Source organism: Carcharhinus amblyrhynchos, chromosome 1 (assembly GCF_965287045.1).
Source record: "Carcharhinus amblyrhynchos chromosome 1, sCarAmb.v2.hapA, whole genome shotgun sequence".
Taxonomy (NCBI): Eukaryota; Metazoa; Chordata; class Chondrichthyes; order Carcharhiniformes; family Carcharhinidae; genus Carcharhinus; species Carcharhinus amblyrhynchos.
Genome location: NC_137324.1, coordinates 128,272,906 through 128,299,448, shown reverse-complemented (window position 1 = coordinate 128,299,448; position 26,543 = coordinate 128,272,906). Strand labels below are relative to the sequence as shown.

The 26,543-nt window shown below is 40.5% G+C and overlaps 1 protein-coding gene across 1 annotated transcript; it reads right to left on the bottom strand.

The window, feature by feature from the left end:
- Positions 1–1,316: 1,316 nt before the first annotated feature.
- On the bottom strand, positions 1,317–24,890 carry otop1 (otopetrin 1). Its single transcript, XM_080185348.1, has 6 exons — positions 24,530–24,890; positions 21,891–22,027; positions 21,742–21,800; positions 11,760–11,890; positions 6,473–7,392; positions 1,317–2,008 (listed from the first exon to the last, which is right to left on the bottom strand). The coding sequence occupies exons 1-6, from the start codon at positions 24,888–24,890 to the stop codon at positions 1,838–1,840; spliced, it is 1,779 nt and encodes a 592-aa protein (XP_080041474.1). The 3' UTR covers positions 1,317–1,837.
- Positions 24,891–26,543: the final 1,653 nt, after the last annotated feature.

Below are 26,543 nucleotides of genomic sequence, written 5' to 3'. Positions count from 1 at the left end.
TGATGTGGGTCACTGTTTCCGTGACATGCCTACCTTTCTGGTGATACCTGAGGTTGGATGGGTGCAGATGGTTGATTACAGAGAATGGAAGACAAGTAGTCACATGCCCACACTGACCGACTGAGTGTGAGTGCAGCCAGTCTGTCCGACATTGTGCTAAATGCCGTCTCTGTCTTTTGCCACTCTGGAATGGGTGTTCGTTTTGAATCCAGATTGTCAAAAGCAACGCTGGCCTCCAGAGGTGCGAGAGATTACACAATGACCCAGCCCCTAGCAGGATTGTCCTGAGTGTGACCCAAGAGACAGTTTGTGGACTATTACCCATGCACACGGTTGCTACATTCCACTGGTTTCCATCTTCCTGGTATGACTGAAGTGATATGCACATAAAGCAAAGGCACATAAAATGAGGTGTGTTCTGTCTGCACATAGCATTTTCTATAACTTGTTCTGAAATATTCAGCATGTATTAAACTATTTTTTTCTTATAGTGTCATGGTTATTGAACAAATGTGATTTTAATCTTGTAATCTTTAATCACTGAGACGAGCTGTGGCCCAGTCACCAGCCTAGGTTCTTATCCAATGGAAATGGCTACAAATCATCTGTAGACATCAACAAGTCTGCTGTGTGTATTCTCTGTGATATGTGGAATTAAGTAGCATTGACTAAACATTGGCTCTTTGTGCCTTCAGAATGGAGGAAGATGAAATCATAGGCATACAGCAAATGCTCCATTTTTATCACAAAAGCTTTCTCCTGGTCTTTAACCACCCAGAACATCAGGCTTGGATTATGAAGTACCTCCATTGAGTTGAAATCACTTTTTTCCCTGTGACTTTAGAAACCTAAGCTAAAACAAAAGGTACGAGCAGCAAAGACAAGCAGTGTCAGTGGAAAGCCACTTCTACTATGATCCATAAAGTTAAAAAAAACTCTCAAAACAAAAGCAATTGTTAACAACTCTAACATCCATCATGTATTAAAAACAAACACCACAAAATATGAGATCATAACAGGCTTTGCTCTGCTTTTGGCTGTTAATGTTTCCAGAAAAACCACCGCTATCTTTTCTGCAGGATGCATGGATGGTATGGAATCAGCTATAGAGGTGTGATCATTGGAAATGACAGCACGGAAAAATAACCAGAACTGCATATCAGCAATAAATTCAAACCTGCTGTTTCATTATCAATGGACACAACTTTTTATTTATTGAAAGCATATTATACATCTCAAAGATATAAAATGTTTTGGTGCAATGAGCAACACTTTCCAAAACTGTAAACACTAAACATAACCAAGCTATCGTTTAAGAGACCAACTGTTGGTCATGTATGTCACTGGATTTATCAATTTATAACATGCTATGTGTGTCAGTTTTTATTTCAAATATGAAATTGAGATTCCTATGAACATTATAAAGGCCTAGATACACAATGCTGATATGAACTGTGGTCAAAGCTCACTCACAAATCAAATTGTGCATGTATTACCTATATTGTGTGCAGGTGTCATTTAACTAAAGCAAAGCATCATTGAATTACCACAGTACAGAGCACTATACAAATTTTGAAAGCGTGCAATAATCTTATTTCTAATACAGAACAGCATCACAACCCTTGTGTTCAAATGCAACATAGAGTATCTATGTAATATTGAAAAAAATGACTTATATAACCACAAATTAATACAGATTGTTACAAATACCAACACATCCCTTTCAATACATATCAGTAGGAAAATAAAATCCTTGACAGGTACAAGAAAATCAAATCCAATAATGTGGTTTCTCTTATAAGGATGTGCATTTTATCAGAACTAGTTAAAGCATTAGCTAAGTTGCACAAAAGACCTCAAAAAGTGATGCAGATGCATGCATACGGTAGAAAATAGCAAAGGGCATTGCAAGATTTACAATTAGAATCCATGTTTCAAAGCCATAAATGTTTTCTTCCAAACCGTTGGCAAACTGGGGCCAAGCTCCAAAAGCTGGAAGTATCCAAAACTAAAAAGAAAAAGAAGAATTTAGAGTCAAGTCAAATACTAATTGTCATTGAAAACTACTTACTTACTAGCAAGTCGAATCTTCAGAGTAATTCCAACATGCAACACACCCAAATTATTAAATTTGTTATTACTACAAATCTTTTTTTTTGTCTCCATTAGGCTTCATTTTGGGAATGCAATATTTTGTATCCATATTTTATAGGTGAATTGCTGGTTTGCATCTACCAACTTTATGGGTTTGACTCAAGTGTAATTGATAATCTCCACTTCAAGAACTACTGGCCAAAACATCGGTAAATATTAGCAATGATTTTCATTAATAGCACACTTCAATCTTGCTGAAAACAGAGATGTTGTCAAAGCTTTTAGCCTTAAACTCATCAGGACATTGCAAGAATTTCACATTTCAAACTATCATAACAATTTATACTACAGGAGAAAAGAGTGTTGATTGGTTGGAAAGCCAACTTGGATTGGCAGAAGTCTTGCTACAGAGAAAGTAATGGGTAGCTGTAGATTCTCTAGACAATTTAAAAAGGGTGCATGGCTTGAACATACTTCAACAACAACAAGTTGCATTTATATAGCAACTTTACAATAACAAATCCTCCCAAGGTTGCTTGCAGAGGCATTATAAAACAAAACATAATGATACTGATCCACATAATTAGATATTAGGGAAGGGACCAAAAGCCTGGATAAAGAGTTAAGTTTTAAAGATTGCCTTAAAGGACAAAAGCATGATAGAGAGGCAAAATGGTTTAGATAGTGAATGCCAGATCTTAGGGCCCAGAGGGCTAAATACTCAGTAATAATGTTGGAACAATTCAAATCAAGACTAACAAGACCAGAATTAGGGAAACATGGATATCTCATACAACTGTGAGACTGAAGGAGATTACAGAGATAGGGAAGGGTGAGACCTTGACCAATTTGAAAACAAGAATCAGGATTCTAAAGTCAAAGCTTTGTTTATCTGAGAACCAATGTAGATCAGCAAGCAAGGAGTGGCAATTCATGAATGGGATTTGACGTGAATTATAACACAGATAGGAGAATTTTGGATAAGTTCAGGTTTCGGGATGGTGGATGTGAGAGGCTGGCCTTGAGAGAGTAATCAAATCTAGAGGGTAACAAAGGAATGAATGAATTTCAGTAGCTGACAAACTGAAGCAGGGGTGGAGCTGGGTGCACATTTCTATGGAAATAAAAATAAATGGTCTTAGTGATGGCATCAAGATTGCGAACAGTCTGGTTCAAACTTCAGTCTTAGACAATTGCCAGGGAGAAGGATGGAGTTACTAGTTAGGGAGCAGGATTTGAGGTAAAAACCAAAGACAGTCGCTTCAGTTTTCCTAATATTTTACTGGCAGAAACTTCTGCTCATCCAGTACCAAATGTCAGACAAGCAGTCTTACAATTTAGCGAAAGTGGTGGGGTTGAGAAGGGTGGTGGTGAGGTAGAGGTGGGTGTTGTCAACATACCTTGTGTTTTTTGATGATGTAAGCAAGGAGAAGCATGGAGATGGAACATGTGTGGTAGGCAAGGATTGATCCATATGAGACACCAGAGTTAACCATGCAGGCTTTGCTTATGATGAAATAGGTAAGAATGGGACCAGGTGAACAGAGTCCCAACAGTAAAGAGAAGATGGAGGTGCAGTAAAACCTATTCTTTACCAATACAACTGAAAAATGTATAAATGCTTTGTTATTTACAAATGATTTATTTCCAAATTATTATGACTTTTCAAAAGTTTCAACAGCTCTTAGTTCATATTTTAACTTGCCATTCGTCATTATTACTTTGCAACTCAAAATGATTTATTGATAAGAAAACATTAAAACACTCTGATATTGTCAATAGTCAGTTGATGAACTTTTTTTAATATGCAAGGTACCCCACATGTCACAAAGACACTTGGGGGTTAGAGCCTGTCACTAATGTTAGACGAGGCTTGTTGACATAATAATTGGGTAAATATTGATACAAAAGCCTGATCAAAACTCACGGCATCAGGAAGATAGGTTTGTGAGAAAGAAGTGCTTGCCTGGTAATAATATATAAATGTATACAGCTTCAGAATTACATTTTCATGAATCTTGAGTCTAGTTGCTTTTTAAAATTTCTAGCTGGTTTATGACATATTATAGACATTTGTAATATTCAAAAGTTAAAAACACTAAAAAACTTAGTGCAAGGAACAACCAGGGATAGAAAATAACCATTTAATCCATCAATGTTTGTCCTGTTTATACTTTAACTTTTCCATAATGGCATCTAATTGTGCTAAAACACTCCAATATTTTGTCTATATTCCTTTGCTTAATTGCTAGATTTATCAAGGTGTTTACTACTCGGATGAAAAATGTTTCAAATCTGTGATCACAAACTTCTAATTATACTTTAGCCCATATTTCTTGGTTAACTTGTACATTGTCATTTGTATCTACTTCAGTGAGGTTCCTCTCAACTTCCCTTCTCTATGTTTCCCTTATTCTTCCTTGTAGTTCAGTTTACAGACGACATCAGTTTTATTGATCTTCTCTCTTTGTTCTAATGTAAGAATGTAAATTACGATGATCAAGCGGAGAAAACTGGAACAAATTTCTAAATGTGGTTTAGCTGGTGTTATGAGAAGTTTCCACATAAGTTTTAAGTTTAAGTATATTTTTAAGTTTATTTAATGTCACGAGTGGGCTTACATTAACACGATATGGTGCAGGGCAGCACAGTGGCACAGCACCAGAGACCTGGGTTCAATTCCAGCCTCAGGTCACTGTTTGTGGGGAGTTTGCACATTCTCCCCATGTCTGCATGGGTGTGCTCTGGTTTCCTCCCACACTCCAAAAATGTGCGGGTTAGGTTGATTGGCCATCCTAAATTGTTCATTATTGTCAGAGGGATTAGCAGGGTAAACATGTGAGATTATGGGGATAGGGCCTGGGTGGGACTGTTGACTCATTAGGCTGAATGTCCTTCTGCACTGTAAGGGATTCTATGATTCTAACACTGCAATGAAATTGCTGTGAAAATCCCCATAATTGCAAATCCGTGAATGCTCATCATACCTGGAATGTTAACTTTGCTTCTCTCTCCATAGAAGCTGCCAGACCAGCTGAGTGCAGCATTTACTGATTTAAAAAATGTATTGTGAACTGTATTTCATCCGGTGGAGGAAATCTATCTCAGGGAAGATTGAAAAAGCACAGAGTAAGATGTCATCAATTTTTAATGAATGAAGAAGCCCCGATTATTATTACATGAAAGAAGCCTACATATGACCAGGATTTATTGATTAAACAATTTTAAAACAGGCACAGTTTTTGCAACGGTGCAGAAGTTACAAAAACTAAGTTTGAAAAGGCTCCAGTTTTTCTGAACAGGGATACCCATCTGTATTATTAGTAAGAATCTTTCTGAACAAGCACGGATTTCCCCTGGTTTGTCTGTTAAACGGATTAAAAGTTATCAAAGCTTTATATTGAAGTCTGTGGTGCCACCTATTGGCATAATGGATCAGGGCCGGTTCTTTTAGTTTGGAATTATCAAGAAGGATTAAAGTTTTCAACTCCTTTTGCAACTGAATGCCATAGCCCATTCATTATTTAAAATTAATTTATTTGTTAATCATCAGTAAGCTTACATTAACATTACAATAAGGTTATTGTGAAAATCGCCCTGGTCGCCACACTCCAGCGCCTGTTTTGGGTACACTGAGGGAGAATTTAAAGTTATTAGTCACAATTAAGGCTTACATTAATACTGCAATGAAGTTACTGTGAAATGCCCCTAGCTGCCACAGTCCAGTGCCTGTTCGAGTCAATGCACCTAAACAGCAAGTCTTTCAGAAGAAACCAGAGGACCCGGAGGAAACCCACGCAGACACGAGGAGAATGCGCAAACTCCACACAGGCAGTGACCCAAGCTGGGAATCGAACCAGGTCCCTGGCGCTGTAATGCAGCAGCGCCAACCACTGTACTACCGATTTAATATATTACCTACTGCATTTCTTAACTTCTTAACTCTTAACTTTGACAGCTGTTCTAATTTCCTCTCCTACTGCGACTCTGGAATAACTTTCTAATATTACCCTGAGCCTCTTTAGCCGCATTCATCTCCAATGACCCTTTTGCCCTGCGCCCATTTGATACTTTCCGACTTGGTTCCTTACCCCGCGTATGTAGAAAGTGTCACATTTGATCTCATCGAGATGATTACCTTCCACTAAATCTTATATCCGATTTCTTTCATAAGTCTGTCATTCAACTGACAGTTTTTGATTATATTCCCAAGTGCGTATTGCTTTATTTAAAAAAAAAATCATTTTGTGAATGAAAGCTGATTTTTAAAAAATTTTGATGATATTCTCCAATGAGTGTTGCTTTATTTTTTTAAAAAATCCCATCATTTTATGAACGAAAACTGATTTTAAAAAAACGGATTCTGAATCTGTCTTACCGAAATATTGCACAGGAACAGAAAGGCCGTGATGTTTTTCAGGATGATGTTCTTTGTGTCCAGTTTGTTCTTGAGTCTGCGGTTGGGCTGCGGGAGGGAGGTTTGGGGTACAGTTATCTGCTCACTGCACTCACTGCTGCTGCTGCCTGGGGACGGGGGGATGTGCCGGGTAGCTGGGCAGCTCACCTCCTGCTCCACACTCTCCAGGGCTTTGTTGACAATGCCACAGTATGGGGCTGCCGCGGGCAGGCCACCGGGACCGGCAACAGCAAAGGTCCTCCCCACTCCCTCTTCGCCGCTATCCCACTTGCGGTGCAGGGACTGGATGATGAAGACGTTCTGCACGGATTTCTCGATGATGAGCAGGGCGGCAAGCGACAAGCTCAGCCAGGTGTAGTTGCGGGGAGGCTGTGCAGAAATCGCCGCCAGCACCGAGCACCAGGACAGCAGCCAGGAGGCGCACGCCGTGCCCACCAATAGGGAGCCATCCAATTTTCGGGACGGATTTTTGGAATCATCCATGGAACCTTTGCCCAGTCTGTGAATGGCCAGGCCGGTTGTCGATGCTGCAGACATTAAGCAGAGTACTGTAATACTGTATAGGTAAAACATAGTCACAGCAGACTGCCGGCGGTCTTTTGAATACCCCACCTGTATGCTGTACACAACAAGAATTCCTATTGTGGTCGCGAATACAGCTGCTCCCAGAACCGGTCCTGGCAATATGTTGTAGCGTCTTTTGAACATGAGTTTTGGAGGCGTGTGCTGTTCCAGTTTGCGTCCGATGTTCTTCCACATGATGTAGAGCATGGCAGATGCAAAAACGTGGTACTCAATGTTGAAAGGGTACATGTAATAGGAGCCTTTATAGAAAGCAGCACATGCATTTATAGTGCAACTGCAGTTTGGTCCAGTCTTTTCTGGAATGGAATAAAGCATTGCACAGATTATCTTTAAAGATTGTCAAGTCTGAGCCTCCTCCAAAAAAAAACGTAAAGCACAGGAAAGTTCGTCAATTTTGGTACACTACATCGCATTCAACAGGTAACACCACCCATTGTATCGGGGGAAACTGGAAAACACTTCTCATTACAGTAGTCTTAACATCTCACTGCGATCACTTTGGTTCCCTTTTCGAGTGATCTATTTGGATATTAGTTGCTGCAATGACACACCATGCATATGGACGATGTTTATCGGATTTGCCGCCCCACCACCCACATCAGACTAAATTTGCGATGCAAATCCCTGGAATGTCCAAACAGGGACGTCTCGGCGCTGAAAAAATAGTCGCTGTGGAACCTGGAGATTGCTTCACAATGGTCTATGTCCTCAGCTATGAACGGAAAGGATACACGAGGAAACAAAGCAAACAACGGGGACTCGAGAATCTTAACCACACATTAGATGCCTCAAAAGAAATAAACGGCGGGAAGAGAAGAAAGACAGTGGATTGAGAAAAAGTAAAAAAAAACAAAATAAATGGGGGGAACAGACAAAATAAATGGGGGAACATCACATTAAAAACAAGCAAAAAATAGAGGACTGTATGATCTAATTGAGATTGGGAATTGTTAATGAACGAGTGACAGTATGCACAATCGACTTGATCCAGTAAGTATAGAATGAATGGCCTCATGATCAGAACATTGAGCCACCCAATCGCAGTCATTGCAATATGCAATAGGAATATAGGAATGTTGAGACAAAATAAAACAGGGTCCATCCACTTGGCCTTCTAATATCCTGGGAACTGTTTGATATAAGATAATAGAGTTATTGGCTAATAACAATTATGCTCAATCAAATTAGTTCACAACAAAAATTAAGTGAAAAACCTTTTCCATCCAGATATGCTGCATGAATCACAGATTGTATCCCAAAATGTTATTTTCTGAATTAAATCTATCAAATTGTTCTCAAACAGTTTTGCATTCTGAAAATGCTGATACTAATAACAGTGAGGATGGGAAGACTGGCATAAAAGTGCTGCTAAGGCAATAAAAAGATTTTTTTGAAAACTCCAACCACCAATCACCACCCTCCAGAGTGAGACTGCAACTTCATTATTCACCTTCTTGGCTTCCAAGTTGGTTGTTATGTCAGACCATTAGTCACATTATTGACAGTATCCACACCAACGACATTATAAGCCTTAAATAGCAGTAGCAAGATAAATTAATTTGCATGAATTAAATCCACCAATTTCATGGCATGAAATGCACTTTACTGGGGAGGTTCATGGTTGGAAGTTTTAGGTTTTGGTTGTGGAGGATCAGAGCTTTTGGTACACCTGTTATAAGTGCAAAAAGCTGAATTGTTTCTGAATTAGTAACAGTGAATGCTGTGCCATTCTTGTGCCATTCTTTTCCCAGCCATTGCTGGTTCTGTATTCATTGCCAATTTGTGCACAGTTTATCTTCTCGGCTTTCAATTACTGGAAGGTTGGAGTGGGCTGCACAATATTTATTACATTGGAATCCTTATAATTGCAGATAAAGAACCATAGAAATCATAGAGTCCCCACTGTGCAGAAAGAGGTAATTTGGCCCATTGAGTCGGCACTGACTTTCCAAAATAGCATCCCACCCAGACCCTCCCCTTTATCCCTTTAATCTGCACATTTACCATGGCTATTCCACCTAACCTACACATCTTTGGACACTATGGGGCAATTTAGCATGGGCAATCCATCTAACTTGTACATCTTTGGATTGTGGAAGGAAACTGGAGCATCTTGAGAAACCCATGTAGACACAGAGAGAATGTGCAAATGCCACACATACTGTCACCCAAGGCCACAATTGAACTCAGATGCTGTGAGGCAGCAGTACTAACCACTGAATTAGATTCCTGTAGAATAAGTCTATTCTACTTTCTTTCTACAGCTTTCTACTGGTCTAGATAATCCCTTCATTTTACAGTTCTTAATGATCTACCGTAAAATGTGAGCGCTATGATTGACCATTGCACTAACATCTGGGTCATAATCTCAGACTGTTTTATTTACAACAAAAAATGTCTGTCACTCACTCCATTTTTTTTTCATGTATCATTTGGAGCACTTTTGATAACAATATTTTTTTTAAATGTCTAGGAACTTGCAGTTAAATTTAATGATTTGGAATCAGAAGATTGTAGGTTTAATCCAGGCTGATGTTTCAATATAAAGTTGAGGGACTGTTGTGTTGTTAAAGGTGCCATCACTGAACTGAAACTTTAAGCCATGCCCTTTTTAAAGTCCTTTCATACAGAAACAAGTTTAAAAATCAATGTTAAGCCAAAGAAGCTGATGTTAGAAGAGGTGTTTGATTTTTTTTTTGAAAATGGAGAGTTTTAATGGTATCTCAAAGTAGTGGAGGACAGAAAAGTAAAACAATTTAAGAAGGCAATCCTCCTGTTTGGAAACAAGGCATCTGAAGAGGGTGCACTCAGTGCTGAACAACAAGAGCAAGAATGCAGAAGAGGCTGGTTAAGAGGAATGGAGAGTTAGCAGAGCTATAGCGATAGAAGAAGTTACATGGATAAGAAGGGGGCAAAAACATGCAGCCATCAGAACACAATGAGAATTTTAAGTTTGAGCTGTGGAGGAGCAGAAGCCAATATAGATTTTTAGGGGAAGGGCTGATGGGTGAGTGGAACTTGGTTTGGGATAGGATAAGGCAGCTGTCTTGGATGAGTTCCAGTTTCTGGAGTGTGGAAGATGAGAGGCTAGCCAGATCTCAAAGTGGCAAAAGAATGAATGTAGGTTTCAGTGTCAGATGGTGAGATGGTTGGGCAATGTTACAGAAGTAAAACTAGGTGGTCTTTGACACGGAGGGAATATATGGTCAGATTGCATCAAAAACGGATTAAGTGCTCACTTATTCCATTGTTACTTATAGGAATTTGTGCACCAAGTGGCTGCTATATTTGACTTTACTTAAAAAGAATTAACTCATTGGCAGTGAAAGCTTCAGGGCATTACTTAGCATATGTTAAACACTATATAATTACCAAAATTTGTTTTCACAGCATGTTGACTATCATTATGTCAGAACAGAGAAATCAAACTACAATCCAGAAATATGGGACATCTTTGATAAAGCAGTCTAGAGTTACTGTTTAACCTGTTGAAACAACTGGTAAGGTGAATTTCATTTTATAGTGTAAAGTGCTACTTCAGGTGTTCACTGTGTAATCTCTGGATTAGCTTTTTGCCTTCACATTTGAGTGGTAATCTGACAAATTGGATCACTCATCTATTAGACAATCCATCTGAAGTTGATTATATTGAATATCTAGCCCAGGATATTTTCAAACTTTAAACTCTATCAGTGCTTTGATTGGTTTACTATTCTTTAGCTTATTGGATGGCATATTGGCACAGTGGTTAGTACTGCTGTCTCACAATGCCAGGGACCTGGGTTCAATTCCAGCCTTGAGTGACTGTCGGTATGGAGTTTGCATGTTCTCCCCATGTCTGTGTGAGTTTCCTCCAGGCACTCTGGGTTCCAATCACAGTTCAAAGATGCGCAGGTTAGGTGGATTGGCCATGATATATTGCCCCTTATTGACCAGTGATGTGTAGGTTAGGTGGATTAACCATGGTAAATATGTGTGCTTTGGGGATAGGGTGGAGAAGGGGAGAGCCTTGGTAAGATACTCTTTGATGAGTTGGTGCAGACTTGTTGCGCTGAATGGCCTCCTTCTGCACAGTAGGGATTCTAGTAAGTACATTATGTCTTTTGTTGATTTCTCTCAAGAATATACAGTTTGTGAGCACACTGCCACAATCTGTTATTTATCCTTTCACTCTCACAATCTGACTTTTGCTTCAAACAATGAATGAACAATTTAATTATCTAGTTAACAGGGTTGGTTTCTTTATTACTAACATTTTAAAATTCTGGATTCCATAATCTGACAGTTGTAAACATAAGGTTAGAATTCCATTATCTGGGTGTTAAGCTGGCTGTATGGATTACTCACTGATTTTACGTACAGGCCTAATTGATGTAATCTGCCATTAATTTAAAAGGTTACAAGATGTCTTGCTGGACGTAGAATGAAGATAATGCCATCAATAGTTTAGATCATGTAGAATTTTGGTATCTACGAAAATTGTTCATTATCAGATTTTTAAAGAGACCTTTAGTGCATCTAAATTGAAACTAATCAGTTTAGATCATGTACTTCATTCCAGGTTAATGTGCTCATTTGTTTGAAAAATTCTCTTCAATTGTTTAATATCTTCTTATTTAGAGTTTGACCTGTTCATGATTTTACACTCAGTAAAATATCTTACCCACGGTTAAGTTGGTAAAGCCCAGGGCTGCCAGTCGCTTTTGGTGGTCACTTAGCTGATGTTTTGACTCTGCAATTACACCATTCACCCATAACAACAGGTTTGTAAAGACAGAATGAATCATTCCAAATCTAAAAAGAAAGTAATCTTGTAATGCACAAAAAGTGGATTTAATATATTCAGACATGAAAACACATTATGAACTTTAACATAGACAATCATTCTCTAGAGACCACAATGGTTAAAAAGATCAGAATTAAAATAAACAAATTTACCTATATGTTAAAGAAAAATAAGATCTTCAAATTAGTTTCAGGAGACAATCGTCTAATTTTTCAAAGATAGATTTATTTTTATGACAATCTTTGGTCAGAATTCTCCAGCTATTCATGCCCCACCACCGCTGCCAGCAAGAATGGAGAATTTGGCGCTCAGCCAAAACTACATTCACTGCAGCACGACTGGAAAATCCCAGCCACAGGCGAGGTCAGAAAATATGGCCCTTTATTTTTAAAATGCCCCTAATGTGGTTTATCATTCAAAAGTAGAAACACTGTTAAAATAAAGCAAAGTATGGCACAGTGACACATTGGTTAGCTCCAGGGACCCAGATCTGATTCCCGGCTTGGGTCACTGTATGTGTGGAGTTTGCATGTTCTCCGCATGTCTGCATGGGTTTCCTTCGGGTGCTCCAGTTTTTTTCCACAGTGCAAAGATGTGTGGGATTAGGTACATTGGCCATGTTAAATTCTTCCTCAATGTACCTGAACAGATGCCAGAGTGTGGCAATAATGGGATTTTCACATCTTCATTTCAGTGTTAATGTAAGCTGACTTGTGACTCTAATAAATAAACTTAAATTTCTTTGCACCCACTCCAGTGCCTCCATAGCCTGTTTTATAATATTATGAACAGAACTACGCTCAATACTGTAGAATACTCAAGATTCCATTCATGTTTAACATAATTTCCTTACTGTTAAATTTGAGTGTATGGTTTGATTTTTTTATGGCCTCCATACCCATGGTGTAACTTCTCCTCATTGATACATTTTTAATCCCTTTGTTCCTCAACCCCACCTGGAGTTGCACCTTCCAAGTAATGTGATGTCCTCATTCTGCCTACCAAAATCGGCCACCTCACATTTGACTGTTGTATCTCCTTTGCCAAATATTTTCCCATTTTGCAAATGTATTAATGTCTCCTGTAATTTGTTCAGTCCTTCTCATTAATGACAAACCTCCACAATTTAGTGTGATCAGCGAATTTAGAAATGGTGCTTTTTGACTCAAAAGTCCAAATTGTTCATGAAAATAAGTGCCTATGTTGGGGTGACATGGTGGCACAGTGGTTAGTACAGCTACCTTACAGCGCCAGGGACCTAGGTTCAATTCTGGCCTCGGGCCACTGTCTGTGGAGTTTGCCCATTCTCCCCGTGTCTACATGAGTTTCCTCCAGGTGCTCCAGTTTCCACCCACATTCCAAAAATTTGTGGGTTAGGTTGACCGGCTGTGCTAAATTGACCCGAGTGTCAGAGGAATTAGCAGGGTAAATATATGTGGGTTTATGGGAATAGGATCTGGGTGGGATTGTGGTCGTTGCAGACACAATGGGCCGAATGGCTTCCTTCTGCACTGTAGGGATTTTATGATTCTATGATTCTAAAATTGTGAACAGCAGTGGTTGCAGGGCTGATCCTTCCCACCATCTGCCACTCCAAATAATTTCATTCCCTCTCACTCCTTCCTGTCCAAAACCAGCTATTTGATTTAATTTAATTTATTATTGTCACATGTACTAATATACAGTGAAAAGTATTATTTCGCGTACTATACAGACAAAACATACCGTTTATAGAGAAGGAAACAAGAGAGTGCAGAATGTAGCGTTACAGTCATAGCTAGGGTGTAGAGCAAGATCAACTTAATGCAAGGTAAGCCCATTCAGAAGTTGACAGCAGCAGGAAAGAAGCTGTTCTTGAATCGGTTGGTACGTGACCTCAGACTTCCGTACCTTTTTCCCAAAGAAGGTGGAAGAGAGAATGTCTAGATGCATGGAGTCCTTAATTATGCTGGCTGCTTTGCCAAGGTAGCTGGAAGTGTAGACAGGGTCATTCTGCTATTCTCCCCTGCTTCAATATGCTCTGATTTTACTTTTTTATAGGGCACTTCATTGAAGACCTTTTGAACATCCAGGTATATTACAATAATGGGATTACCATTTTTTACTCTCTATCTTTTCTCCTCTAGAATTACAATAAGGTTAGTCAAGCAGAACTTCTTCCTCTTAAAATCCAAGCTAACTATTTTCCCATTTCTAGATGTTCACCCTCCTCTTCTTTAGTAAGGATTCCATTGCTTTTCCTTCCATCAATGTTAAAACAACTGGTTTATAATTCCCAGGACATGTTCTCTCCTCCTTTTTAAATACATGAATTACATTAGCTATCAGCCAGTTCTCAGGCACTACACTTTTCTCCAGTGAATTGCTATATATGTGCAGTAATGCCTCTGCTACCTTTTCCCTAAGTTATTTTAAAATACATGGATTAATCTGGCAAGCAGTTTGATCCTCTTTGAGTTTGTTTAGTTTATTCATATACATCTTTTTTTTTAATCTCATTGCTCATCTCATAATTCTTAGAATCATAGAATCCCTATAGTGCCGAAGGAAGCCATTTGGCCCATCAAGTTTGCGGTATCTCTCTGACAGAGTATCTTATTCAAGCCCTATCCTCGAACCCCACACACATTTACCATGGCTAATCCCCCTAACATACCACATTTTTGGAGCGTGAGAGTAAACCAGAGGAAACCCATCCAGACATGGGAAAATATGCCGGAACATTCCAACCCAAGGCCAGAATCGAACTTGGGTCCCTGGCACTATAAGACAGCAGTATTAACCACTGTGCCATCATGTCACCCAAATTCAATGTCATGTCTAATTGTTCTATCTCCCTGGAAAATACCAAAACATTATTTCTACCATCTCTCTATTAATACCTGAGGTATTATCCTGCATATCCCTCCATGGTTCTATTCCCATCACTGCCTTTCTTTTATTGTTGATGCATCTGTAAAATATTTTATTATTTTGACTATGTTCCTTGCTAATTAAGGTAAGCTGGAAAATTGAGCGGAGAAATGGCAGATGGGTTTGAATCCGGACAAATGCGCGGTAATGCATTTTGGTAGATCCAATTCAGGTAGGAGCTATAAACTAAATGACAGAACTATCAGGAGCATAGACACACCGAGAGATCTGGGAGTACAGGTCCAGAAATCCTGAAAAGTGGAAAACACAGTTGGAAAAGGTGGTGAAAAAGGGTCATTGAGTATAAAAGTTGGCAAACTATATTAGTTATGTAAAACATTAGTTAGGCCACATTCGGAATAGTGTTCAATTTTGGTCGCCACACCACCAGAAAGATATAGAGGCTTTGGAGGGCGTACAGACAAGATTTACCAGGATGTTGCCTGGTATTAGCTATGAGGAGAAATTGAATAAATTGGGATTGTTCGCCCTGGAAAGACGGAGGCTGAGGGGAGACCTGATAGAAGTTTATAAAATTATGAGGGGCATAGATAAGACGAACAGTTGGAAGCTTCTTCCGTGGGCAGAAATGACAAATATAAGGGGGCACAGATTCAAGGTAAGTGGGGAAAGGTTCAGAAGAGATGTGCGGGGGAAGCTTTTTTTACACAGAGAGTTGTGGGGACCTGGAATGCACTTCCAAGTGAGGTGGTTGAGGCAGACACATTAGCAACATTTAAGACTTATCTGGATAGACACATGAACAAGTGGGGAATAGAAGGAAATATGGTCTAGATAGGATACCATGATCGGTGCAAGCTTGGTGGGCTGAAAGGTCTGTTCCTGTGCAGTACTGTTCTTTGCTCTTTGCTATTTATGGTTCCTCTTTACATTCAGAATTTTCTTTGGACTTCTTTCTAATGGGACTATGATATAGTGGCAATAACAGAGACCTAACTCAGAGCAGTAGAGGGAAGGGAACTTCATAGTCCTGATGACAAGATATTCAGGAAAGATAGGAAAGCCAGAAGAATGAGTGTGGTGGCATTATTAATGAAATAAACTATTGTAACTCTGGAAGAAGTTGATGTACATGAGAGGCTAAAGGCAGGGTGGAATTTTCTGCTCCTGCCAGTGGTGGGATCGTGGCAGGTAGGTGTGATTGGAAGATTTAGAAAATTAGTTTGGGATTCTGTTGTCCAGGCTTTTGTGTCCCGATAAACAATGTGAGGAACCCCTTCTGCGTTCATTAGCATCTCATGCACTCTAAGTAAAAGGCCACCTCGCCAGAATTAATTTTTGTCCTCCTAATTAAGTTTCCTGCCAGTGAGAATTTAGAAAGTTCAGTTGCACAACTGCACATAAGTAGCATTGATCTTGTGAGCTTCACCTCTTCCATGACTTTGGGGTCAGTGGATGTTGCTTTACCTTCTTGGGGACCTCATATAACTTCACTCAAATGCCGATACTTGAACAAGGCTGGAAACAGAAGGCAGAAAAGACTGGAAAGTGAGGATAGTTGGCTCGGATGTAGGGGGGAAGGTGGGGATGGATGGGTCGGGTATGCGGGAGAAGATGGGGATGAGCGGGTCAGGTGTAGGAGGGAAGGTGGGGACGGCAGGCTCGGGTCTGGGGGGAGGTGGGTGTAGGGAGGAAGGTGGACATGGAGGGCTCAGGAGTAGGGGGAAGATGGAGATGAGGGCTTGGGTGTAGGAGGAAGGTGGGGTGGGGGCTTGAGTGTGGGGGGAGGGGGGAGGCTTGGGTGTAGGGGCTCTGGTGTAGAGTGGAAGGGTGAAGTGAATGTTGGACAGGGAAGGCAGGCTGATTAGGGAAGGGGGGAGTTTCTGAGGAAAGGAGGGTGGGGTTAGGGTTGAGGTTGATATTATCAACAGTGAGGTGCTATGTATTGCCAGCAGTGCTCTTATGTCTATTTATTAATTTCACAAGTAGGCTTATATTAACACTGCAATGAAGCTACTGTGAAAATCCTCTAGTTGCCACACTTTGGCACCTGTTCGGGTACACTGAGAGAAAATTTAGCATGGTTAATGCACCTAACCAACATGTCTTTTGCACTATGGGAGGAAATCAGAGCACCCGGAAGAAACCCACACTGACATGGAGAGAATATGCAGACTCTGCACAGATAGTGACCCAAGCTGGAATTGAACCCAGATTCCTGGTGTTGTGAGGCAGCAGTGCTAACCACTGGGCCAGCGTGCCACCAAGCAAATGACAATGCCAAAGACTCCCTCATTTGTTCCCAGATGTGATTCCTCACATCTGTCAGCTTTTCCTGTAAGAGTTTCAGCCGCAAAGTCTCTAGAGGAATAGTGTTGCGTGAATATCTGTCTGGGTGATCTTTAAGTATGGCTCTGGGACCTTTGACCCCAGGAGGTTATGGGCATTATGGGCAACTTCCTGCCCACCCCACAATAAGATTTGCTGAGATATAAATATACACACATATAATGTATGTTAATACATGCATTATATATTAATGTATAATGAGCTGACCAGTGGAAGATTGTGTCTGATCAGCCATCCTGCCACCCAGTGGGATTCCCATCCTACCACCCACCAGCAGACTGTCTCCAGAATGGAAAATTCTGCCCAGAGATTATTTACTGCATGTACTGTCTCGGTAAACAAATAGTGGGAAGGAAACAAAAGAGCAAATATGAGGAAAACTACAGAAAGGTGCAAGGACTATTATGTAATGGTTGGGTGACTAGGCGACCGCTTTGGAGAACACCTCCAACCAGTCCACAAGTATGATTCTGACCTTCCTGCCACTTGCCATTTCAATTCACCATCCTGTCCTCGTGCTCATGTTTGTGCCTCGGTCTGGGGCAATGATCCAGTGAAGCTCAACACAAGCTGGAAGAACAGCACCTCATCTTCTGATTAACCACTGTACAGCCTTCTGGACTCAACATTGAGTTCAACTTTAGACCATGAATTTTGTCCTCCATTTTGATTGTGTTTTCTCCTCCAAGTGCCAGTCGGTATCCTGTTCTCACGATTTTGCTTTCAGACAAAGCTGAGTCCTTTTTTCTGCTATATGTTCTGCTGTTTTGCTTTCAGTCAGTTCTGACCTTTATTCTGCTATGAACACCCACTCTGGAGCAAAGCTTTATACTATCGTTCCCACTCCCTTTGTCTTGTGTTCCATGGCGTCCTTGTCATCTAATCCCTATGCCTGATATATTTTGCTCCACCTGCATTTCTCCCCTTCCTCATCTGCATAAAACCCACACATTTCTACCTCTCTCCTGTTCCACAGAAGAATAACATTGGACTTCAAACGTTAACTCTTTCTCCCTCTCCACAGACGTTGTCAGACCTGCTAAGTTTTCCCACCATTTTCTGTTTTTATTTGAGCTTTCCAACATCCACAGTATTTTGCTTTTATTACAGAGCAGTGGCAATGGAACGTCACTAAGCTTAAAGAGACTAGGAAAGTAGCCTAAAGATGAAAGATGGGAAGCAATTTCTGAAATGTGTGTAAGAGAACGTTATTGATCAGCCCAATGAGGAAATAATCAGTGCTGTGTCTGGTTCTATGGAATGAAATAGGGTAAGTAGAGGCTTGTGCCAGTGGGAAACCATTTGGGGAACACTGAATATATCATCAGGATTACAATAATTCTGGAAAAGGAAAAAGTACAGCGGAGCAGCACAGTGGCACAGTGGTTAGCACTGCTGCCTCACAGTGCTAGGGACCCGGGTTCGATTCCAGCCGCAGGTGACTGTCTGTGTAGGGTTTGCACACTCTTTCCATATCTGTATGGGTTTCTTCTGGGAGCTCCGGTTTCCTCCCACAGTCCAAAAATGTGCAGGTTAGGCCATACTAAATTGCTCCTTAGCATTGCAAGATGTGCAGGGGATTAGTGGGATAAATGCGTAGGGCTACGGGGACAGAGCAGGGTATGAGCCAGGGTAAGTTACTCTGCCAGAGTCAGTGCAGACACAATGGGCTGAATGGCCTCCTTCGGTGTTGATTCTTTAACTCTATTCAAGCATAAAAAATGAATAACTGATGAAGGAGAAACTTCAGTGAGCTGAAAATATATCTGATCCAAATGCACTTTCAATCTAAAATTGATAGACAAAAGAGTGACTGAAGAATGGGAGACTGTTAAAGAAGTTTTGGGTACAACATAGACACATTTCCATGAGGACGATAATGAGGGGTATACATAGCTAGAACTCCAAGGATGACTAAAGATACAGAAGTAAAGGGGAACAGAAAAGACTTAGAGCAACTCCTCACTGTACAATAGAATCAAGTTGAATATGGAAAGTAAGTACAGAGGACTTCTATAAGGCTGAAATGGATGGCAAAGAGAGCGTATGAGAATAGGTGAGTGGCAAACATGAACATAATAATAAAGGGTGGTCAAGTAATGGGTGGAGCTGATTAGGGAGCCAAGAAGTGCCCATGCGGGGGCAGAGGGCATTCTAAAGTACTAAATGAATACTCTAATATTGGTCTTCACGAGAGAAGAGGATGGTGCCATTGTAATAATGAAGAAGGAGAGGAATGATATTAGACACAATGAAAATAAATAGAATATGCATGAAATGTTGATGATCCTCAAAGTGTAGATGTCACCCAGTCTGGATGGGATGCATCTTAGGTATCTGAGGGAAGTAAAAATGGAATTTTCTGTTGCTTTGTCCAATCCTCCAGTCCTCCTTGGATATTGAGATGCTTCCAGAGGACCAATCGATTGTAAATATAACACCTCTGTTTAGAAAGAGAGGACGGATAAACCTATAAGCCAGTCAGTTCAACCTTAGTGGTTAAGTGACTTTCAGAGATAATAATACAGTACAAAATTAATTGGCATTTGGAAAGACTAATAAATGAAAATGAACACAGATTCGTTAAAGACAAAATCATACTTGACTAACTTGATTGAGTTCTTTCATGAAGTAACAGAGAGCATTGATAATGATAGTGTGGTTGATGCTGTGTATATGAACTTTCAGAAATTGCTGACAAAATACCAAGTAAGAATCTTGTCCATAGGACTCAAGGGATAGTAGCAGCATGGATAGAAAATTTTCAAGAAGTCAGAAAGGGATAGTAGCAGCATGGATAGAAAATTTTCAAGAAGTCAGAAAGCAGGGAGTATTGGTGAATAGTTGTTTTTCGGATTAGACAGAATTATACATTGATGTTCCCCAGAGGTCAGTATTGGAATCACAGTTAATTTTATTCCTATTAATAACCTGGACTTGGGTACATAGGCATAATTTCAAATTTTTCAGTTGACATAAACCTCAGAAATATCATATATGCATAGAACAGAATAATAACAGACTTCAGGAGAAGATAAACTGGCAAAAGTGACAGACAAATGGTGATGAGATTTAATACAAAGAAGTGCAAACTGATACAGTTTAAGAGGAATAAGAGTAATATGATTTAAATGTTATAATTTTAAAGGAAATGCTTTAACAACAGAGACCTGGTGGTATTTGTACACAAATGAATGAAGGTATGAGACAAGTTGAGAAGTGTGTTACAAAAACACATATGGTGTCTTTAGTTTTATAAATAGAGGAATAAACACAAAGACCAAGGAATTTATGCTAAGCTTTCAACAAAACACTTGTTAGGCCTCAGCTAGAATTATGGCTTAGCACCAGACTTCAAGATGTCATGGTCTTAGAGACAGTGCAGAAGAGTTTTACTGGAAAGAGTTTTTACTCCAGTAAAGGATGAGGGACTTCAGTTATGTGACAAGAATGGACATGCTGAGATTGTTCTCCTTAGAACAGAGAAGATTTAGAGATTTTATAGAGATTTTCAAAATGATAGTTTAATAGTGTATATAAGGAGAAACTGTTTCCAGTGGCAAAAGGACATTAATTTCAGGCTAATTAGGTTTGTTTTTATGAGTGCGATAGATTAGTGTTTGTGTTGTTGGTTGAGAGCAGACCCGGATTAATGGTTTGAGACATGAATTTAAATCCCATTGGTGCACACAAATTAATTTGATTCAATAAATCTGGAATAAAAAGTTACTATTAGTAATGATGACCCTGACACTATTGGATAGTTGTAAAAAGCCAATCTGATTCACTTATGTATGCCTTTTGGGGAAGGAAATCTGCTATCCTTATCTCATCCAGCCCTCACTTGAATCCAGATCCACAGCAATGTGGCTAACTGCTATATGACATGGCCTAACAAGGCACTCTGTCATAAGAAATCAGTGATTTGAGTGGCTCACAACCAACTTCTCAAAGGCAATTGCGGGTGGGCATTAAATGCTGGCATTTCCAGTGATGTCTATCTCCCCTGATAAATAAAAACGGGCGATTGGCAAAAAAAAAGAGGTGACATGAGCACGTTAGTTTACACAGCACATTGTTGTGATCTAGAATGCACTGCCTGGCTGAATAGCTACGTTCAAAAGGTAAAAGGGAAAAAAAGTACATAATTGAAAGGAAAGAGCAAGAGTGTGTGATTAATTGGATAGCCCTGCCATAGAGCCAACACAAAGAACAATAGCCTCTTTCTGTGTTGAATGATTCTTTAAAAAATATTCAATTGAAACTCCCTATCAAAACTCCTCTGAACCTTCTCTGTTCTAAGGAGAATATCTCAGTGTCTCCAGTTCAAACAACATTTCAAGAAGAGTCTCAATTGTAACCTCCCCCCCCCCCCCCGATCCCCCCCAGTTGTAAAGACATTCCCAATAGAATTTTTAAAAATAATATATATTTTCACAAATAATAGCATCTTCAGTGGCATTTACCCCACTAATCCCCTGCACATCTTGGAACACTAAGGGGCAATTTAGTACAGCCAATCCACCTAACCTGCACGTCTTTGGACCGTAGGAGGAAACTGCATCATGGCCGATAATTGAATATGTAGCATAACTGAAGATTTATAAAACAAATTCAGATTTTGCACAGGTTTTACCTTTCTATGATTTGAAAAGTTCGAATGACATCCTTTGCATGAAACCAAAGGAAATACACCTGAAAATAAATCATATTGTTTTATAAAATGACACACAATGTACCACTCAACAAAAAACAACACTCAATAAATCAGGTGAGTATACATGCCTGGGAGAGTGTGTGCACTGCGTGGACAGCAGGAAAGACACCTTTGGCAGCTGTGAGGCAGCGTGAATATCCGATGTAGTATCCAATTTTAAACATATCCAGAACTAAGCTCAAGATGGCAAACAAGGTTAGCCCACCTAGAGAGGAAATATACCAGGCTCAACGAAACACATATTGGCCCAAAGTAGGAACCACTTTCTTCCCATTTGACTTTAATATGCATTTTTTGAAGGGTGTCTTTATCTTTACAAATAATAAAAGCAAATTACTGTGGATGCTAGAACCTGAAATCAAAAATGACCGTCCAGGTTAAGCAGCGTTTCACTTGCACCTCCTTTAATTTGGTGAATTGCATTTACTGCTCCCAATGTGATCTTCTCTATATCAGAGAGATCAAATGTAGACTGGGTGATCACTTTGCTGAGCACCTTCGGTCTGTGTGCAATTAGGACCCTGACCTTCCTGTTGCTTGCCATTTTAACACATAATCCTGCTCCCATGCCCACATGTCTATCCTTGGCTTGCTGCAATGTTCTAGCAAACTGGAGGAACAGCATCTCATCTTCCGGCTAGGTGCTTTACAGCCTTCTGGTCTCAACATAGAATTCAACAACTTCAGATGATTTGCTCTACCCCACCTGAACCCCTTTGTTTTCATTCTATTTTACTTAATCTTTTACTGTTCTCTTTTATTTCTTTATTGTCTTTCTTAATTTTACTTCCCCCCCCCACTCTTTCCTCCGATTTTAGAACATAGAACATACCTTTTTTTTACCTTTTCTCTCCCTTTGCTTCTCCTTTTATAAATTTTACTTCTGTCCCATCCATTTCCAGTAAGAAGTCTTACAACACCAGATTAAAATCCAACAGGTTTATTTGGTAGCGAATGCCACTAGCTTTCGGGGCTCTTCCCCTTCGTCAGGTGAGTGGGTGTTCTGATCACAAACAGGGCATATCAAGGCACACACTCAGTTTACAATAAAGCTATTCAAGTCTTAAAGGTGCAAATAATGTGAGTGCAGATAGAATTAAGCGTAGGTTAAAGAGATGTGTATTGTCTCCAGACAGGACAGTAATTGAGATATTGCAAGCCCAGGCAAGTCATGGGGGTTATAGATAGTGTGGCATGAACCCAAGATCCCGGTACAAGGTGCATACTCTTGCAACTCAGCCAACATTGTCTACCTGATACGCTGCAGGAAAGGATGTCCTGAGCCATGGTACATTGGGGAGACCATGCAAACTCTACAACAATGGATGAATGAACACCGCTTGACAATCGCCAGACAAGAGTGTTCCCTTCCTGTTGGCAAACACTTCAGCGGTCATGGGCATTCGGCCTCTGATCTTCAGGTAAACGTCCTCCTAGGCGGCCTTCATGACATATGACAGCGCAGAGTCGTTGAGCAGAAACTGATAACCAAGATCCGCACACATGAGGATGGCCTCAACCAGGATGTTGGGTTCATACCACACTATTTGTAACCCCCATGACTTGCCTGGGCTTACAAAATCTCACTTATTATCCTGTCTGGAGACAATACACATCTCTTTAATTTATGCTTAATGCTATCTGCACTCTCATTGTCTGCACCTTTAAGACTTGAATAGCTGTAAAGACTCGTATTCTAATCAGTATTCTGTAAACTGTGTGTGCCTTTATATGCCCTGTTTGTGATCAGAACTCCCCACTTATCTGATGAAGGGGAAAAGCCCCGAAAGCTAGTGGCATTTGCTACTAAATAAACCTGTTGGATTTTAACCTGGTGTTGTGAGACTTCTTACTGTGTTTACCCCAGTCCAACGCCGGCATCTCCACACCATCCATTCCCACCACCCTCTTCCGCCCACCCCCCCAACCCTCAAATCTTCATTTCAGCTTTTTGCCCTTTGGCCATCACACCCTTTCTTCTCTCTGTGGACTGCCATTAGCAGTCTTTTCCCCTGGTTTCTGAGGCTATCACTGATCTTTCATTCCCTCACCCTGCAGTATAAATATCTCCCACTTTCTATGCCTTTTAGCTTTGACAAGGGGTCATCTGGACTCGAAACGTCAGCTCTTTTCTCTCCTTACAGATGCTGCCACACCTGCTGAGATTTTGGCCTTTATCTTTACACCATTTGTTCCCCGTTGTTTAAGTTCATAGCTGACACTTTGCAAATTATTTATTGGTCATCACTTTCCTAAAAACAGTGAAAGTTGGAAATGGAGGGTGCCAGTAAAACTTGTCCGAACTGGTCTTTTATACCCTAAACTGGAACGCCTGTATTTCTGATTCTCTGCTGGGGTTTGAACTTTTGGAACTGGAGTTTTTCCAATTGTGTCCCCACATTCGGCTCCAGCCCCCCATCCTTGACCCACTCACGATGGGGTTAATGCGCTAAACTAAACGCGCATTAACCTAAATTCTTGTTCGTCTAAACACTTCAGTGGTGACATGAAAAACCTCATGCACCAGAGTCGGATTTCTCACCTACTGCACACTGTTCGAGATAATCGAATTGATTCCAAATGCAGCATATTAAAATACACCCGCACCCTCAACTGCATTGCCATTAATTACCAAGGTAGCAATTGTGCATGAGAATCATAAACCCTAATGTCTAAACATTTTCACAGACCAGAAAGCACACTGTACCTCTCAGCCACCTGGGTCCGGCATGGTCATCTTTATCTGTGAGCAGCCCTCTCTTCCCGTGCATTCTTAGGAAGTACCAGAGCATCCATGCCAGTTGCATGACCATGAGGGTGCTGAGATAAGCTAAGATGTGTTCCTGTGCCACTCCGGCTTTCTGAAATGTCCCCGCCACTGTCAGCACCAAGCCAAGCACAAACACATTGATGCCGTACTGAGCACTCAAGGTGACGGTGTATTTCAGGGGCTGCCTCTCTGCTGAGGGCCCAGGGAAACTTCCCAAGCTTTGATCCTTCCCTGATAAACACTGGCTGCTGCGCCTCTTTCTGTGACACAGAACTTCCAGTCTGTATCTCTCACCCATCACCAGCTAGCGATTGGATATGTGGACACAGCCTGACCTGCAAAGAAAACAACATTTCAAAAACACTCTGAGTTGTAACCCACTCCCCTTCCGCCCCCCCCCCCCCCCCACCCCCGCCAAGTTGTACAGACTTTTTAAAAAATCTATTTTCACAATTAATGGCATCCGGTTAACATAAGGTTCAGATAGACAGCGTCGACTCACACGGATAAGACAGAGATCGGTGGATACACATGGGTGAGCTTATTTTGATATCGAAAATTCTTCAGGTTAAAAAACTTCTGTACCTGATTCTATTTAATACTTAAATATTGCACGCTGCCCTCCGGCTGCTGGATTCAACTTCCAGCGGATATTCATGAATGAAACTTCAGGCAATTGTCACAAGTTGCAGTTATGTTGCCAACACGTTGTCACACCCAACCAGAAACTTTTACCTAAAAACTCACTCCTCATAGAATCCGAAAGGTTTCAAGGAGCGAAGTCCCACTATTTTCTGTCTGCGTGTGATGTATTGATCTCTCCCGTGCCTTTTTATACAAAGATGAAAGCGTCATTATGAGTCTGCAAAATGTGCAGGGGTCGGACTAACATCTAATCCTTTCTCTTTCACATCTCAGGTCCCGCTCGGTGAAAACTGACCCACTTAACCCAACCCATCTTCCCATTTTGTTTTGTTTCTTTTTAAGTTGGTAACCATTCAAAAAGTTGCGTTGGTTTATCTGCATTACTTAAATTTTAATCAGTGTGTTATGCCCCTGGTATTTACTACAATGATAAATTCATTTTAATGTGATTGTAATGTTTTCACAGAATTTTCACATTCACTTTGTGATAAATCAAAGCCCGGAGCAAACCAGCCTCTCTGCCTTGCTTTTTATACAGGGTATCAGAAGGTGCTAGTTCATAGGGGTCTTAGCCCACTCTGGTGGAGTTGTGCCCCTCCATGGGTGGAAGAGTGACATAGTGGTTAGCATTGTTGCCTCACAGCGCCAGGGACTCAAGTTTGGTTCCCAGCTTGGGTCACTGTGTGGAGTCTGCACATCCTCCCCATGTCTGCATGGGTTTCCTCCAGGTGCTCCAGTTTCCTCCTCACACGGTCTAAAAGATGTGCTGGTTAGGTGCATTGGCCATGGTAAATTCTCCCTCAGTGTACCCAAACAGGTGCTGGAATGTGGTGATTAGGGGATTTTCACAGTAACTTAATTGCTTACTTGTAGCACTAATAAATAAACTTATAAACTTTAATGGAGAAAGATGTTTATGGTCCTTTGTGGATGAAATTAACTATCTAAATGATCTAAAATGACCAGAAGGCGGTGGGTTTTGTTTGTTCTGTAATGCTGAAAGACAAGATGCCTGAGGTAACACTTTTTCCATCTAGTCACTGTTGTTTGCCCTTCGATCAGTCCTCCGGGAACTGAGAGCAGCAGAGGACTGTGGCACAAAACTCAGAAATGTAGTATTTACACTGAAGAGAATAGGAATAAATTCCAGGAGGCGGTGACTGGAAAAATGGACAAACATCAAACTCTGGATAAAATTGAATCCTTTCCCCTTGGTCTTTAAGATAAAGGTGTAGATAGGGCAGTTCTGTAGCTGTGCTGAGGGCTCAGGAAATGAATGCCTCAGATAGAAAGGTTATTCATGGGA

Excerpts from the sequence above, each read along its gene's own strand:
- otop1 (XM_080185348.1), bottom strand. The coding sequence starts at position 24,890 with ATGGGTGAGAGATACAGACTGGAAGTTCTGTGTCACAGAAAGAGGCGC. Across the intron at positions 11,891-21,741 it reads ACTTTTCAAATCATAGAAAG|ATTTGGAATGATTCATTCTG; the intron begins GTAAAACCTGTG and ends CTTTCTTTTTAG. Across the intron at positions 7,393-11,759 it reads CTTTACCAACTTAACCGTGG|AAAAGACTGGACCAAACTGC; the intron begins GTAAGATATTTT and ends ATTCCATTCCAG.